This window comes from Miscanthus floridulus, chromosome 6 (assembly GCF_019320115.1).
Source record: "Miscanthus floridulus cultivar M001 chromosome 6, ASM1932011v1, whole genome shotgun sequence".
In the NCBI taxonomy this organism is placed as follows: Eukaryota; Viridiplantae; Streptophyta; class Magnoliopsida; order Poales; family Poaceae; genus Miscanthus; species Miscanthus floridulus.
Genome location: NC_089585.1, coordinates 95,774,534 through 95,791,379, shown reverse-complemented (window position 1 = coordinate 95,791,379; position 16,846 = coordinate 95,774,534). Strand labels below are relative to the sequence as shown.

The 16,846-nt window shown below is 49.3% G+C and overlaps 3 protein-coding genes across 3 annotated transcripts; 2 read left to right on the top strand and 1 right to left on the bottom strand.

Annotated features, from left to right (window-relative positions):
- The first annotated feature begins 2,447 nt into the window (after positions 1-2,447).
- On the top strand, positions 2,448-3,177 carry LOC136460851 (uncharacterized). Its single transcript, XM_066460399.1, has 2 exons — positions 2,448-2,777; positions 2,863-3,177. The coding sequence occupies exons 1-2, from the start codon at positions 2,448-2,450 to the stop codon at positions 3,175-3,177; spliced, it is 645 nt and encodes a 214-aa protein (XP_066316496.1).
- A 753-nt stretch (positions 3,178-3,930) lies between these two features.
- LOC136460850 (uncharacterized) lies at positions 3,931-7,442 on the top strand. Its single transcript, XM_066460398.1, has 2 exons — positions 3,931-5,175; positions 6,299-7,442. Exons 1-2 carry the CDS (start codon positions 4,019-4,021, stop codon positions 7,392-7,394), a joined length of 2,253 nt encoding a protein of 750 aa, XP_066316495.1. The 5' UTR covers positions 3,931-4,018; the 3' UTR covers positions 7,395-7,442.
- A 90-nt stretch (positions 7,443-7,532) lies between these two features.
- On the bottom strand, positions 7,533-10,287 carry LOC136456372 (auxin-responsive protein IAA5-like). Its single transcript, XM_066456206.1, has 5 exons — positions 9,881-10,287; positions 9,559-9,794; positions 8,881-9,022; positions 8,420-8,481; positions 7,533-7,915 (listed from the first exon to the last, which is right to left on the bottom strand). The coding sequence occupies exons 1-5, from the start codon at positions 10,231-10,233 to the stop codon at positions 7,878-7,880; spliced, it is 831 nt and encodes a 276-aa protein (XP_066312303.1). The 5' UTR covers positions 10,234-10,287; the 3' UTR covers positions 7,533-7,877.
- Between the last annotated feature and the right edge of the window lie 6,559 nt (positions 10,288-16,846).

Below are 16,846 nucleotides of genomic sequence, written 5' to 3'. Positions count from 1 at the left end.
TATTTCCAATCTAGAAAACCAAAAATTTCTCTATTTCTAGACCATGAAATGAGGCAATGAAAGGTGCATACTAGCTTTGATGAACTACTATAAGATTCCTTCATCTTCATATTCAAACTATCAAGTGATTTCGAGCTCAAATGGTACATAAATAAAAAAAATCCATCATCATTCCCAATATAAAAAACCACAAATTTCTCTATTTCTAGACCAAGCAATGAGTCATGCTATGATGAAACATGGGAGGATGAAGTTGGTAACCTTTAGAACCAAAGAATGGATGGAGGAATGAAGTCTTCACCAATCCCACAGGCATGAACTCCTTCCACTGAGCAAGAACAGAGAGCAGGCAGAGAGCTTGAAATGGCTCGGACAGGGGGAGGTAGAAGGAGAAAGTATATAGCTCAGAACATGTAGTCCTAGTTTGTGGTATAAAGCCAGGACTACAGGTAGAGTTCTAGTCTCGATTGGAGCCACCAACCGGGATTAAAGGTTTAGTCATGGCTGGTAGCTCCAACCAGGACTGGAGGGATGACCTTTAGTCCCGGTTTGAACCACCCCTCCTGCTACCCTCCTGCAAAAGCTACGCCTCTAGCCATTGGGCAGGGGACTTTAGTCCCTGGTTGGTTGCTCCAACCGGGAACTAATCTTGTCTTTAGTCTTGGGCCCATAAATGGTCGGGACTAAAGCCTAGAACCGAAAGTCTGTTCTCTACTAGTGGTCAGCTTGTCGCGGGCGGCCGTGCTCCAGCTTGGAGTGTGTGCACCGCACCATGCGGCTCGCCATGTCCAGGTCCGATGTAGGTGTTGCGCGGCGCTCGTACGCGCGTACAACCGCTCATTCACCCTCTCGGCGGTCCACCACACGGCGGTGGCCGGGCCGGCGCCCGCGCAGACGATCGTCGCGATCTTGGCGCCCACCACCGCGTGCCTAGCGAACACCACTGTCGCCCTCCATTCCCCTTCCTCTCTCTCTCTGTTACGCAGGCCTGGATCTGAAACAAAGTTCTCCAAATGTGTGGGGGGTTTTGAGTGGTTGTCATGGCCCCAGCATCCAGTTGCCTACGTGGCATGGCCACGTCATATGTTGGCGTGGCGAGTTTTGGACGGTTGGTGTGCGACGACAGTAGATTAGGGACCCAGATGGTCTTTTTTTAGTTCGAGGACCCAAATGGGAGGGTCTCAAAAGTTTGAGGACCCAGAGTGCATTTTACTCTTTTCTATAATTTTGGTCAAACTTAAAATGTGACTTAGGACAAACCTAAAACATCACTTATTTTGGGATGAAAAGAGTATTGCTATAAAATATGACATATATAGATATGGATAGTCATTGCTTCAGTCACATGGTATAGGCATATAGATGTTGGCTAAGGATGGCAACGGGGATGTACTCGTCGGGTATCACCGGAACGTTCTCTTCCCCGCTACGGAGAATTCATCCCGTCCCCGTCCGTGTTAACTGTCTCAGGTATAGATTCTTGCCCATCCCTGTCCGTCGGGCATTGGTCGGGTAACAGATACCCGATGAGTACTGCATACCCGATAAACAAGGACACTTGGGGTCATAGCTTTGCAATCGGAGACGTTTCTTCTTCACCCGGGTATAAGTGTCGGAGTCTCGGAGATGCCGAGGAGAAGGAGCGATGTTGCGAGGAGTACGAGCAAAGATGGCAGAGAGACCGAACTAAGGAAGCGAGGGGCACGAGCGCTCGTGAGGCAGACGTGCTTGTGTTGCTGGCGGAGATGGTGAGGAAAATTTGAACTAGGGTTCCTAAAACACATAAACTATATATATGATTGTTCAGATTTGGGCCAAAATACCTATGTTGAGCTTCTTTTAGCCTAATACTAGCATGACAACTCAAATAGTCGGGTTCCCCAACGGGTAATGGGAACGGGTAAACAGGGAATGTTCCCGTACCTGCTATACCCGTCGGGGATGGATTCTTGCCCATTTAGATGCCCACGGGTAAAGATATGATCTCATCTCTGTTCCCTAATAGATCAAATACCCGTCGAATATTAGGTATCGGGGCGTTGCCATCTTTAATGTTGGCTTTAAACTTTTTTAGTATCACCACACTTACATATAGAACTCAGAAAAAGCTCAAACCGTCAAGCCGCAGCTTCCCATCTGTATTGGTTTCGGCCCACTGCCCCCTCAACCATACGGGTCGGACGATCGGCAACGGGCCGCGCAAACCGAGTTTGGAATTGTGTTTCCTTTCCGTGTCATGATGAAAGAACGGTTCGCGTCGGTTTCGGCCTTCGCACACCAGCCATCATATTCCGCTCGATATAAGACGCCGAGACGGCTGCGAAGCTATACTCAGAATCGATTATAATCTCAATTTTCGTCAGAATCGATTCGATTACTGTATACCCCCTATATTCTTACCGTGTTCCTTGGGTCACACTGTATATGCTCAAATTCTCCGTTGGGCCATGGTCGCGACCCGCTCCAAAACAACGCCAGGCCCACTCCCACGCTCACGGCCGCGGCCCACCCATCCGAGGAAGAGCTCATCACGTCCTTCCTCCGGGCCCCGCGTCGTCTCCGGCGACGACAGAGACAGGCCGTGCAGCGCGTCGTTCATCCATGACGCGGACGTCTACTCCGCCGGCCCCGGCGAGCTCACGGCACGGCTCGCCCCGGAGGTCGCGAGCAACGGCGACAGCGCGTGGTACTTCTTCTCCGCCGTGAGGGCCAAGACCCGCGACGGGCAGCGCAAGGCGCGCACGGTGGACTCCGGGGACGGGTGCTGGCACTCGGAGGTCAGCGCGAAGCCGGTGGTGGAGGAGGGATCACGGCAGCCGGATCCTGGTAGGGCACCGGCAGGGCTTCTCGTTCGTGACGAAGGTGGACGGGCGGCGCGTCCGGTCCGGGTGGCAGATGGTGGAGCTCAGCCTCGACGGCGCCGACGCCGACGACGTGGTCCTCTGCAAGATCTACTTCAGCCCGCGCGCGCGCGCCTCAGCGTCGGCGTCGGCGGCGTTCGGGCGCAAGAGGAAGGCCGCCGTGGTCGACAAGAACCCGGCTAATTCGGCGCGCAGGCGACACCGCGGCCGTCCCACCGAGGCAGAGGAAGGCACGCCCACACCCAATGGCGAAGAGAAGAAGGACAGCACCCATCTGGACGGACGACTCATTCTTCTCTTGGTGGATGAGGAATAAGGATTGGTTAATGGAGGAGTACAGCATCGTCGACCGGCCAGACGAGGAGATCCAGAAAACCTACGGGCTCGATGAGTACCTGCGGCTGCTGAAACACCATTATGTTGACTTTGGCTGCGGCCATTCTCCGGTCCTCAACTCCTGAGATTGTGATCTCGATCGATGCAGCGCCGCGCGCCACATCGTACATGTAATCAAGCCAAGTTCAGTTGCTAACATGCCATTGGCACTAGGATTTATACCAAGACAAAGGCAAATGCAATACAATTTGCTTTATATATGTACTTCTATAAGCGTGAACGACGTTCTCTCTTATAATTTGAGGATATTCTAGAATCCACTCCTGCCTTATTATTTGTTCAATTGTGCACTGGGCCTGGACCCAAACAAAACAAAAGGAAAAAGAAGAACAATCCAATGGGCTTCAATCAGGTTTCTGAGCAACACACAGTCCAGTGGGCTTCAATCAATTGTCTGATCAAACACCCCGTCCAGTGGGCTCCATCAAGTGTCTGAGCAACACTCAAACCAGGCTAAACAAGTCCAATAGAGATACCAACCGGACGCTATTCTCCTGAACTCCGAGTCCGAGTCCACCCGGAACCGACCCTGCCTGGTCTTGTTCTTGCTCGAGTCGAACTCGAAGTCGGAGTCCGACTCGAACAGGGGACCGGCAAAAGGCAAACGCGTGAATCGATGGCCATATAAAGCGGCGGTTCCCCGTGCCCGATGCCTCAACCCGGTTCCATTCCATCTCAAATTCCGAGTCGTCTCGTCCCCTTCCCGTCCCCCTTCAACCCCGCCGCCACCGCACCGCACCGCGCCGCGCCGCACCCTCGCCATGCTACGCTCTCCGTCGGCGGCCATCAAGCCGCCGTGTCGGGCGTTCCAATCCCACCCCAGCGATCTGGAGCTCGTCGACTCCTACCTCCGTCCCTGGGTCGAGACCGGCGTCAAGACCGGCGCGTTCATCCACGACGCCGACGTGTACGCCGCCGACCCCGCCGACCTCACCCGGCAGTTCGCGCCCGCGGTGGCCGGCGACGGTGAGCGGGCGTGGTACTTCTACACCCCGCTGCGCCACAAGAGCGTCCACGGGAAGCGCAAGACGCGCACCGTGGCCACCGGCGGCGGGTGCTGGCACAACGAGGCGAAATCGAAGCCCGTGTACATGGTCTCCAACGGCAAGCAGCACCAGATTGGGCACCGCCAGAGCTTCTCCTTCGTCAAGAAGGATACCGGCGTGCGGGTCCGCACGGGGTGGCTCATGATAGAGCTCCGCCTCCTCAAGAACGGCGGCGCCGGACAGAAACCGGAGGCGGAGGCGGAGGAGGAGGAGGAGGGCGCCCTCAGAAATCGCGTCCTGTGCAAGGTGTACCGCAGCCCGCGCAACCCAGAGCCGAGCGGCAGCGGGGCCACGGCGGCGGCGGCTGCGGCGGCCGGGCACAAGGCGGAGGCCGACGACGACGAATCTAGCGACGCAACGTTGGATGACGACTACTACGACGACGACAGCTCCAACGCGTCGCTAGAGGCGGCATCTGGACCCAAGAGGAGGAGACCCGACGACGTTGAATCCAGCGAAGCGACGGTTGCGGCGCCCAGTCGCCATAGCAAGGCGAACGACGAGATCCCCGGCGGGGCCGCGGCGGCGCCCGGACGCAAGGAGAAGGCGGAGATCGGCGAGGAGTCCGTCGAGACGTCCGCGGCGGCGCCTCCGCGCAAGAGGAAGGCCTTGGACGACGAGAGCTCCGGCGCGGCTGTGCCGGCGCGCAAGAAAAAGGCCGACGGCAGCAGCTCCCCTCGCGCTCCAGTTTCTGCGACGGAAATGCAGTGCCCTCAGTGCGGCACCCATCTGGTGGTCACTCTGAAAAGGGCCGAGTCCAAATCGGAGACCGCGATCGCGAAGGACGAGTCGGCCCTCGGCGCGTCCGGCGCTCCTCAGCGAGGCGAGACGCGTGCTTCTTCACGGAAGAATGTTCGGTTCCATCAGTTCCTGTGAGATCCAGGGCTCCTCTCCCCCGACAAATCCTGGAAACAGAGCCATGGATGGGTGCTGTCGAGAGTAATCTGATAGCAGAGTAAAGAACCCATTTCTGGTGTATTGGTCGGAAGAAGGCATTACGAGGTTTGGGTTTAATAATTAGGGTAGTTTCGTGAGGGCATTACGACTTGTAATTGTAGGATGATGGTTTAGTTTAGGAGTGTTTTTCTCTTCATCTTTGAAAGGGAATGCAGGAAGCAGAGTGTGATACTGCTACCTGACCGGACCTTCAGAGGGCAAAAATGACGCAGCCTGCCCTTTCGGTTTCTTCAGTATTTTCTATAGCACGGGAACTGTTCCTGCTCAGCAAGGACCGGGAACGGCATAACCGAACGGGCCCTAAATATAGTGCACCAAATGTTCAGACTTCAGAGCGAATTCAACCCACGATTGTACGACCTGAACGTTCCCATTGCGGAGATAGTAGAACACTGACCAAACTGAAATTCTGAGATGCTTGCTTCAAAACAGTTCCACACTGTATTTGTGAAGTATTTTTCTTCACAACTCTTGAGAAGGGAACGCCTGAAGCATCAATGTAGCATAAGCAGTAAATACTAGAGATTTATGATCCATCCCTTAAAACTTTTTTTGTTTGTGAGAACAATGTACCATAAAGCTTTTCTTGTTCCTAACTTCCTATACGTACCTGTCTACTCTAGCTGCAGGCAGATGCCCGTACCTGCTGCCCAAAGACAGATGCAGCACGACGATAAAACGCACCCAACATTCAAAAATACTTGAGACGACTTTGGCTTAGTTAATTCACAAATGCAGCAGAAATTAATGTTCACAAATCTCCATCTATTTCCCCCCAATTTATTTCAATTAAACGCAAACCGAAACTAAAGTACAAATATCTTTGTTCTTATTAAGGGCTTGTTTTGAACATAGAAATTTCACAAGAATCATGTAGTAATTTCGCAGAAACAATTCAATTTCATAGAAAAAAATACATGAACCGGGATTTTTTCTGCATTCCAAACAAGTCCTAATAATAAATAATGAAGGAGAAATTATTTTACAAAGAACTGGAACTACACAGACCAACGCGTGGACCGTCCGGCTGGCTATATAAACCGCCGCCGCGCCTAGCACGCCGCAACTCGCAACGGTTCCCGAAAGGCCGAAACCATCCATCTTCGCCATGGCTGGCAGCCCGCCCAAGCCACCGCCTCCGACCTTCGCCGTCGGCTCCTCCTCGCCCATGCCGCCGCCTGCGACCTTCACCGGCCACCCCTCCTACGAGGAGCTCATCGACTCCTACCTGCGCCACCGGATCGTCTCCGGCACCAAGGTGAGCGACTTCATTCACGAGGCGGACCTGTATGCTTCGGACCCGGACCTGCTCACCAGCCAGTACTCGCCGGCGACTGCGGACGATGGGGAGAGGACGTGGTACTTCTTCACGACGCTGCGCCCCAGGGCCCCCTCCAAGAAGTACAAGAAGCGCAAAGTGGACACCGGGAGGGAGGGAAGCTGGGCCAACAACGGACCCAAGACCACCGTGTTCTCCTACCGCGGCGGCCGCCGGCAGTGGATAGGACAGCATCAGACCTTCGCCTTCATGGAGAAAGTGGACGGCAAGCGTGTGCGTTCGGCATGGCGCATGGTGGAGCTCAGCCTCGACTCCGATGAAGGCGGCCAAGAAGCGGGCTCCTCGAACCTTCTTGTCTTGTGCAAGGTGTACCGCAACCCGAATGCCAACGTAGACGACGAGAGTTCTATGGCGGTGGCGGAAGCGGACGGCGAGGGCCCCGCTGCGTCTGCAGTGGTGACGCCTGGACGCGAGGGGCGGACGAGGAGATTGGTGCATGCGGAGACGGCGACGGGGCCTGGGCGTAAGAGGAAGGCGGGCGACAAGGACTCTGGTGCGGAGACGGTGGCGGCGTCGCCTGGACGCCAGAAGAAGGCCGACGGCGACGGCGACGGCGAGAGCGCTGATGCGGCCACGACCGGGGAAATCTTCGCTGACAGCAAGGACCCGCTTGATGCTGCGGAGAAAGCAGAACAGGAGACCGGACTTCCCAGGGACATCCAATTCTACAATTTCTTCGGTGACAGCAGTGCGCCTCTTAATGCTCCGGAGGAAGCAGAACAGGAGCCCAGAGATTCCAGGGACCCCACGTTCTACAATTTCTTCTCAGATTCGCAGAACCCAAAGAAAGGGTGACTGGTGAGCCATGACAAACCCCAAACGCATACCCCTGTTCTCAGTAAAATGCGCTGTTAGTACTAGTGTTAATGTGGTAGGAAGCTGAGTGCACAGCACCAATTTCTCCTGTAAAAGAACACAATTGCGAGGTTACAATTGAACAATTTGGACAGCTTTCTTGACATCACCGACCATCAGTTCTTGTGGCATGATGGATGATTTCAGAGTAGAATAACAGGGAATGCTGGAAAGCGACACAGAGGAAGCAGAGAGCTCCCTGATTTGGCCTTTAAAGGGCACAAGAAACAGCAACCTACGATTGCACGATCTGACGGATAACATCACAGACATACAAATGCACATGTCTCAAGAACACGTGAAAACTACACTAAACATTTGACGAGTTTTGATAATTCCCAGCAACTATTTCAGCCTTCAACATACACACATAGTCTCCCAGCTAGCTCAGATGTCTTCCGTGGATGCAGACAAAGACCAAGCTTATTTGTTCTGACCTGTCTGCTCTATGGTTCTTGGAGCTGCAGGCAAATGGATATAGTTCAGAATCATACAAGAAATATTGTAGCTAAATGAAACAATGCACCAAATTTCAGAATGAAGGACCGAATGCGATAGTCAGTGGTCTTAGTTGCAGACAATAGGAAAAGGCACCTTCCAAACTGAAGTTTCAGATTCAGACACCAAAACAGCAACTGTTTCTTCCAATCAATATTTAATCATCTTATTATTCCCTTAGGTTTGTGCTCTGTTATCAGCCATGAGAAATGATCTATGCATAGAAGCTAGAATCCATTGGCGGCCAGGATACAGTTGCTGCTAATACTTGAATACTTTGGCCTAACTTATTTTCAAAGGGCTGGCAAGACTACCTCACGCAAACAATGAGAAATGTAGCCACTGCATAGTATAAGTTAACTGCAAATATAAGTGCTTGGGAATTAATAAATTCGTCCTGCAAGGCTATAACATATGCACATAATACATGCAGAATTTCTAGATCTATTGTTACACATGGTACATACCTATTCCAACAGCATCAGAGCCCCTCATGATTTTGAGCTTCCGACAGATAGAAGTAAAATAACTGCAAGGGAACAAATAAGGTCAGCACTTGCATCTTGAGTAGTAACTTGTACAGATATGAAACTTATACAGGGTAATCAGTTTACAAAATTATAGAACAAATGTGTTCAATACCTACACAAGTACATTTTACAATTTCTTTTCACCCTTCTGTTATTTGCATGTCACCGTAGCTGGTCGAGGAAAAATCAACACTACTGAGACAGTGAGCTACTGATGCTATGAGGTAATGCATTCACAAGGGGATAAAAAATGCATATGATTTTCTTTTCATAGTCATATAATATGTTCTTAATAATTGCCAATAAAATAAAATTAACAAAACATGAACCAAACTTGATCCAACTATAGCCTACGCTAGTACCACTAAAAGAAATATATGACAATGTAAGGTACTTACTCCCAGGGAAGATCACCGACAAGCATCCAGTCTGCATCCTTATCCTCATAGGTAAGGACATACTCCTTGTCTTTGAGGGCATCCACCTTTGAGCCATTAGTCAGCCTATCTTTGCTCGATGATTTATGCAGACCATTTTGACCTTTAAAATCACAGGCCAAGTAAATATCCTTGTGAAAAAAAAGGAAGACATACTATGTAGAAAAACTGTTCAGTGATTTGTATGGTATTTAGTTTCTGTTCACACATTAGTCATTATTTGTTAGGCCATGAAAACTGTGCGTGTGTCCCAATTATTTGTCCATTAGCAAAGCTACATGGAACTGTGATGAAAATTGAGCAGTTGAGCCAAGTCCGATGGCACTTAGATCGTGGCATGATAAGCAGAAATTTCTCCCTGTGCACAAAATGACTGCATGTTTGTATTGTGCTTGGTGCTTGTTTAGGATCATATATGCATAACACATCGATGTATGGATGTATATTCATGTAATTCTTATGAATATTTGCTTCAAGAAAGCAACTTTTATTCGACAATAATTACTCAAGCTCCTCCTACTCTTTTGTGGTACTAAATCTAGTACATCACAAAGGACTTATAGCAACGGATCAGTACTTTGTGTAATTACAGTAGGGGAACGCGTCAAACAGAAGCATATAGTACCGAACACCACTCACCAGTGATGAAGCAGCTGAACATCTTCTCGAGCGCCATGGAGAGGTCCTCGTAGCTGGAGTACATCTTGATGTCCACCTTCCTGAGGTAGGGCGCGCCATCCATGCGCACCTTGACGTACATGGGCCCGCCGCCTCCGGACGCGGCCTCCTCCGCGGGCGCCTTGCTCTTGGAGGCGCTGGCGGCGAGGGTGTTCTTCCGGTAGTTCCGCACGGGCGGCCATCCCACCACCTGCGCTCTGCACCGGATCGACAGACAGCACCGCATCTGTCAGCCCAGCGGCGGCCAACTCCAGGCCAAAGACGAATCGAAGCGGGGTCTTACTTGGCGGCCGGCGGCGCGGTGGGGGATGCCTGCTGCTTGTCGTCGGCGCTAGCCTTGGCAGCGCCGGGGCAGCGCTGGGCGGGGTCCGGGAAGGCGCGCTTGGCGGAGACAACAGCGGATGCGGCGGCTGCCTTGGGGGCAGCCGCCAGCGGGCCGAGGGAGAGCGCGGCGGCGACGTCCTCGCAGCAGTCCCCGTCGCGGTCCGGGGACTCAGAGCCCGGCAGGCCGAGGCGGAGGGTGAGGCGGGGCGCCGGCGAGGACGAGGACGAGGAGGAAGAGGTCGGCGTCGGCGGCGCGGCGGCGGCGGCGGCGGAGAGGCCGATGTAGTCGTGGGGCTCGAGGGGCGGCGACATTGGGGCGGGTGGGGAAGAGAAGAGACAGGGGGAGCTGGGGCCTGGGGGGTAGAGACCAGAGAGAGAGGAGGGGCGAGGTGGGGGTGGGTTTGGAGTGGAGGTGTTCAGGGGGAGCGACGACGACTTGCTGCGGGAGTGCTGGTGGAGGTGGTAATAAAAGTGGCCGGCCGGGAGGATTTTTAACGAATTTCTCTCGCCTTTTTTTTTCTTTTCCCCCGGGGGGGCCTTGTCCGCTTGTCGTCTTGTCACGCGGTGTTTTGTGCTTGGGTCGCTGCTGCCGCTGGTCTGTGGTCTCGATGTGTGGGTGGGAGTCTGCTCTGTGGGGTCGGCTTGTGCGGCGTCCTCTCCAGGTCACAGGTGGACGACGCAGAGTCAGCTCTCAGCTAATCGGCCATGGTCATCGACAACTTCTGCCTCAAGGCCTGCAGACCGACCATCGGCACGGCTACTGCTACCCAATAGCCAGGTCGGCGATTATGCTAAGCCTTGTTCGTTTAGGCTAGTTTGATTTGTAAGTGATATTTTTTCGGTCAACGAATAGTATTTCTTTCTTACATTAAATTAGCTAACAGTATTTTTAGTCATGGTTTATCAGCAAAACAAGGCTAAGCAAACAGGGCGTTAGTTTTGAGAAGTGCACGTCATGTCCAAACAATGTTGTTAAACCACCGCACCCGAGCAAAGCATTAGCAATCACATCCACGGGACAAATTGGCCGTCCGCAAGCTAATCACATCGTATTTAACTACCTTTTCCAGCTAGCACGAGAAGCTGGCATGGCGTCCATGACCACTGACCACCAAATACGACTACTTTCTCTTTCTAGAAAAAAAAAACACAATTCTAACTTTGAGTATGGACATAACTTTTTTTTAGACGGAGAGTAGTATAATATACATACGGTATTACTGGAGAAAACAGCTAAGAGAACGTAAATGGAAAAAGGCCAGTCTATGACGACTCCTACCAGAGCTGAGGACGTCACGGCTCACGGTAACATAGGCCCCGTTCGTTTGGAGAAATTTTAAAAGAGACTAATAGAATTTGTGAGAGAAAAACATTATTTTAAATAAAAAAAAGAAGTGAATCAAGTCGGATTTAAGAACACGTGAACGGGGCCGTAGACGTGGGAGTTTGGCATTAATAGGCAGCTAATAACGCGGCAGCCCAACTGCTAGTCACTGTTTTTACCGCTCCAAGTTGTATTCTTCGGTTCCGCAGTTCCGGCGCATGCAGTGGCGGATCCAAAGGGGGGGCTGGGGGGGCTCCAGCCCCCCCTAATTTCTTGATTTCAATGCTAATTACTGTAGCAAAAGCTTGATTTCACCGTTAAATCTTCGTGTAAATCAACATCTCTGTTGTTTTAGCCCCCCCTTATCCCGCATCCCACATCCGCCACTGGGCGCATGTGCATGGTAACATTGATCTTTGAGACTGAAACATGCAACTATGCAAGTCATGTGCACGACGTTTCCGGGTACAAGTACAACAACTACTGTAAGCTACTGGTAGCAGCAGGAGTCGCGATTAGGTGGTGATGAAGAAAAGAGTTGGTGCAGGTTGTTGGTGTGTTTGGACTTTGGTGTGGTGCGTTTCCGGCGTTTTGCACGAGGAAAATCGACACTCCGGTGCTCCAAGCATGGGCAAGGAAAATTAAGGCGTACACACGGTCGTGGGGTTGGGGCGCAGGGACGGAACCGCCGACACGCGAGATAGCCCGACACACGTCCCTCTGCTCCCGGCCTCCAGGGCCACACACGGCCTCGCGCACCAACCCCACCCCGCACCACACGCCACGCAAGACGCAACCCGTTCCCGTGCTCCCAGCCGTGCCCGTTCCTGGCGCTGCTCCCCCGCGCGCACGGACACACCCATGAAGTACTTTTTTTTTACGCCTCTCATCTGTATACCTGTAGCATCTGTTACATCAACCTCACACACGCACACCATACTCACACCACGCGTACACAAATAAATCTACAACTACACCTAGATTACCAAATCGTGTCCTTTGTGAGATCACCGGGTCCAACCATGACACCGTAGGCGACGGGCACGTCGCATTCCTTCTGTGGCACCACACGTGAGAGACAACGAAATTTATTGGGGACAAAGCCCAGTGAGAGATCAAAAATTTCTAGCCACGGGGGCTCGAACTCCAGCCGACAAGGTCCCAACCACCGGGCCTTACCACCTGAGCTACGCTCGGTTCTCCCCATGAAGTACCTTGCGTTAACCACCAGCCGCCCGTAGCGGCGCAGTCGATCTGATGATCTATCCATTTTTTAGGGCATGTTTGGATCTTGCCTCCAAACTTTAGATGCCTCTAAACTTTATAGTACTTTAGCTGACTTTTTATGTGTAAAGCTCTAATACCTGTTTGTTTCTATAGAAATAGGGACTAGATACTATATTTTGTTTTTTTAGTTCCTTTCAACCAAACAGGAGAGACTAAAACAGGGACTATAGACCAAAGGGCAAAAGGCCCTAAGGTGAGGCTTATTGAGACTTATGGGGTCAAATTGGCACCCCATGCCCCGGTCCCCACCCCTTTCCCTAGCCCAAGCGCGCCTGCCCACGCCGACACCTCCCTTTGCGCCCGTTCGTGCTCCTCTCACGTGCGAGCGTCGCCGGGGTCTTCTCCGTCGAGATCGCCGCCGTTTCTTCCTCACCGTCCTCACGGCCATCTCCAACGACCTCATTGATGTCCATGACCGTGAGCTCGCCTCGCCTCGCCCGCTCGCGGGCCCTTGGTGGCGGTGCTGCTGTTGGATCTCGGCACCTAGAGGAAGAAGGGTATTTTAGTCTTTGTTCGGCCCTTTAGTCCCTTTTAATCTCTGGAACCAAACTGGTTATTTAGTCTCTCTTTTAGTCTCTAGTCTCTAGTCCCTGGAACCAATATGAGGTGGTGTTTACACCAAAATTTGAGAAAGAAGAACACGGGAACTCAAAGCTTCTAAGATTGTATCATCAAGGGATCGATCAGATGTGAATCGATATTAGCTGATTTTGATGCAGTGTTGGAATCGGCTATTTTATAGATGACGTCAGCGGATAACATCAACGGATTACGTATAGATGGCGTCGGGGGAGGAAAATATGTTGGACTCTACAAAAAGGAAAGGTTTAGGGTCCAAGTTATCTTAAATAAGGAATGCTTCTTTTATTTCAAAGATTGTAATAAGTTGTGTTTGAGTAGGATTCATGTTTATGTTCTGGATATAAATATTGGACCTCGGCTATTGTAAGAAACATCCAATCAATCAATACCAAATACTTTTTCCGACTTCACGCAACCCTTAGGAGTAGAAGTACTGTAAATCTCGGCGAGTTCTTCAACAAGCAGGGCTGCATCGATCCGATTGACCTCTGGCTTGTCTGTAAGTACTGTTATGGCTTATACCTTTGTTTATAAGGCTGCATTGGTCCGGCCAACCTCTTACGACCTCTAGTATAAGTTAGTTATTGATCCTTATCTAGTTTAAGTATGGCTACATCGGTTAAGTTCGACCTCCACTGCTCGAATCAAATTAAGGTCAAGTTATCGGCTCTACCTAAGAGTGGCATCCTTCAGGTAGATTCATTAAGTTACCGATCTTGCTGATATTCTTGTTGTCATTAGTTTCAGCAATATCAACCTGCCTGATCGAGATCGATCTAGATCGGCCTCACATCCTTTTATTCCATCGTTTATTTTGTCACATTGCGATGGTTCTTACTTTAAATGATAGGTTATGTTTTATCGGTCGTTCTACTTCGATCTTGATTGTGCATAGTACGCGACTAAGGCATGCCTGATCTTGAGAAGATTTACTAGCTAGTTGAATCTAGTCTATAGCTCGCTATTATGGCTATAACAATCCGGTCGATCCCCACTGTTAGCACTTTAAATCGAAGTATGCTAGTTGGTAGATTTGCTTTCGACCAGGCGTGACCTTGGTTGTTTGCTATGCCTGCATCAGCTAAATAGTCGATCGTCCGTACTTTAACGCTTATAGTGTGTTTTCATGATTATGTTAAATGTGAATAGATCTGTTTATTTTGAAGGTTTGATTTATTATTTTTATCATGGCTGCCATCGATCTGGTTGAACCCCACTGTTAAGGATAACATGTTAGATTTGATGAGTTTATAGGTCTATCTATATTAAATAGTCGATTGTTCACATGTTGTAATCCCTTTTCTACCTGAATCGGCTATTTTAGTCGATTCGCATGTGCTTTCACAGATATGACATGCTTTTTATAAACATGTTGAAGTATGGTCGGTTCTATTAATTTTCTAGTTCTAGACTATCATCATCATAGCTGCATCGATTCGGTCGAACCTCGCTATTGACGGTAATAGATTAGATCTAAATAGTTCGTAGATCTGTCTATATCGAACAGTCAATTGTTTGCGTGGCATATCCCTTTTTACCAGATTCATTGGCTCTACACCATGTAATGATCAAATCTAATTTAGTCAGTGATGTATCTTTGACGCATACATGTTAATAGCTTAAGGAAAATGATCATTAAAACTGGGTGCATTGTATTCGTTACCATAAAATCAATCATGACCCACGAGCGTTACAGTCCTTAACAGTCGATTTCTTCTCGTATCGGCTATTTAGTCGATCTTCTCATTTGGCTGCTCCCGAAGCAGCATACTTGGAACTGTTTGGGCAAAACCAACATGTTACACCCTAAATTACTGATAATTTTTCTCTCCTTGTCAATTACAGGTTAAATTGACTAGCACGCTCTTGGGAATTCGCAGGATCAACTGGTCCTGCATTGAAGCCAGGCAGATCTTTAGATCGTTATGGCTTGCTGCGTGTCCACCTGGCGTGGCTACCATATTTTCGCACCGACACGCGTTCTGGCAAGTCCGGTGGGACCCCACAATCATCATGACAACTCACAACAACAGGGACATTCTTATGGTGCCTTATGAAGACCTACCTGATGAGGATAAAGATGTCATCAGTAAAGCTATAGAAGAATTTCAGAACAAGTGTTTATTATTCTATACCAAGACATGTGACAATAAAGTTATTCAGAAATATCCACTATCAAGAGTTTTGATGCATGGATAGTCAGATACAGATGAAGCTGATGATAGGTGTTTCTTCATAGATGCTATAAATAAATCTATTCATGATGCCATGTTGAACCATAATACAGCTTTCTTGAACACATTCCGTAATATAATGAAAGAGGTGTTTCATGGATGTCCAATTGATCAGGTTGGACCGGCTTATTACAACATTGCACATCCGTCGACTCAGGAGATTAATCAAGCCAGTGCTAGCCATCAAGAAGCAGCAATAACTGGTAATGATGATGTCCAGACATTTTAGAGCTTATCTGAGCAAGTTCAAGGTACCACTACTAATCAAATACAAAATAATCTTGGCAACAATTGATGAGGCAAGTTTAGAATCAAATGGTTAATTTTGGCACATCAGGCCAAATACCATCGTCGGCTCAAAAAATAGCGTCATCAGTTCAAAGGATTCGTAGAGATATAGATCACAACATCTACAATCAGAGACTTTAAGTAGCAAATCAGCAAAGGACCCAACAGATAGAGATTTCATAAGGATATCATTATGGCACAGATTATAATATCCTTCATATGATTCAAAATCTAGGGTATCAAGGTACTCAAAATTTTAACCCACAGATGGGTCAATAATTGCAGAGAAATCCAGATTCAAATGCTGATGAGTTGTTGCTTAGAATGATCGAGATGATGAAGAATTAGTTCGGTTTAAAACCAAAAGGGCAGACCTTTTCGTACAAATGTCTATATCCAGAGTGGTATGATTTGGTCGCTCTTCCTTCAAATTACAGGCTCTTAGAATTTGCTAAGTTCACTAGTCAGCATATGTACAATAGAATATGTCAGTCGGTATCTTACACAGTTAGGCGAAGCATCCATTGAAGAGGCTCATCGAGTTCGTTTCTTCACCTTGTCCCTGTCCGGGCCAGCCTTCACTTGGTTTTCATCGTTGCTAGTTAATTTCATTGCCAATTGAGCTGACTTAGAGAAGAAATTTCATACATATTTCTATACAGGGATAGAAGAAAAGAAAATCATATATTTGATGACCATAAGGCAGAGAACTAATGAATCGGGTGCCGAGTTTTTTCAGAGGTTCCGAGAAATCAAGAATTTATGCTTCTCATTGAATCTGACTGATGATCAGCCAACTGTTTTAGCTATTTAAGGAATGTTGCCAACGTGGTGAGAGAATCTGCTTGGGCAAGAGTTTGATAATTTAGGTCAGTTGGCTCAACGGGTGGCAGCACTCAATAGCCAATTCCAGAATATACACAGAGATACCGGATTCTAAAAGAGTGCCACAATTGCTGAAACCTATAATCCATATTCAGTTGATGATGACGATGAGGATGATAAAAAAGAAGAGATTGCTGTGGCCAAATGGAATTTGGGTAAGAAGCAAGTAATGGTACCAAATCTTTAGGAAAAAGGAGTTGATGAGAGATATAATTTCGACATCACAAAATTAGACAAGCTCTTTGATTTTTTGCTTGAGAGAGGACAGATCAAATTGCCCACCAATCATGTTATGTTACCTCCTGATCAGTTGAAGAATAATAAG

Bases quoted from the DNA above. Each gene is read 5' to 3' on its own strand.
- LOC136460851 (XM_066460399.1), top strand. From the start codon at position 2,448: ATGGTCGCGACCCGCTCCAAAACAACGCCAGGCCCACTCCCACGCTCA. The intron at 2,778-2,862 runs GTCAGCGCGAAG...TTCGTGACGAAG, and splicing joins ACGGGTGCTGGCACTCGGAG to GTGGACGGGCGGCGCGTCCG.
- LOC136460850 (XM_066460398.1), top strand. From the start codon at position 4,019: ATGCTACGCTCTCCGTCGGCGGCCATCAAGCCGCCGTGTCGGGCGTTC. The intron at 5,176-6,298 runs GTGAGATCCAGG...GCTGGCTATATA, and splicing joins GTTCGGTTCCATCAGTTCCT to AACCGCCGCCGCGCCTAGCA.
- LOC136456372 (XM_066456206.1), bottom strand. From the start codon at position 10,233: ATGTCGCCGCCCCTCGAGCCCCACGACTACATCGGCCTCTCCGCCGCC. The intron at 9,795-9,880 runs GTAAGACCCCGC...GATCCGGTGCAG, and splicing joins ACCGCGCCGCCGGCCGCCAA to AGCGCAGGTGGTGGGATGGC. The intron at 7,916-8,419 runs GTATGTACCATG...ATTTGCCTGCAG, and splicing joins CTCTGATGCTGTTGGAATAG to CTCCAAGAACCATAGAGCAG.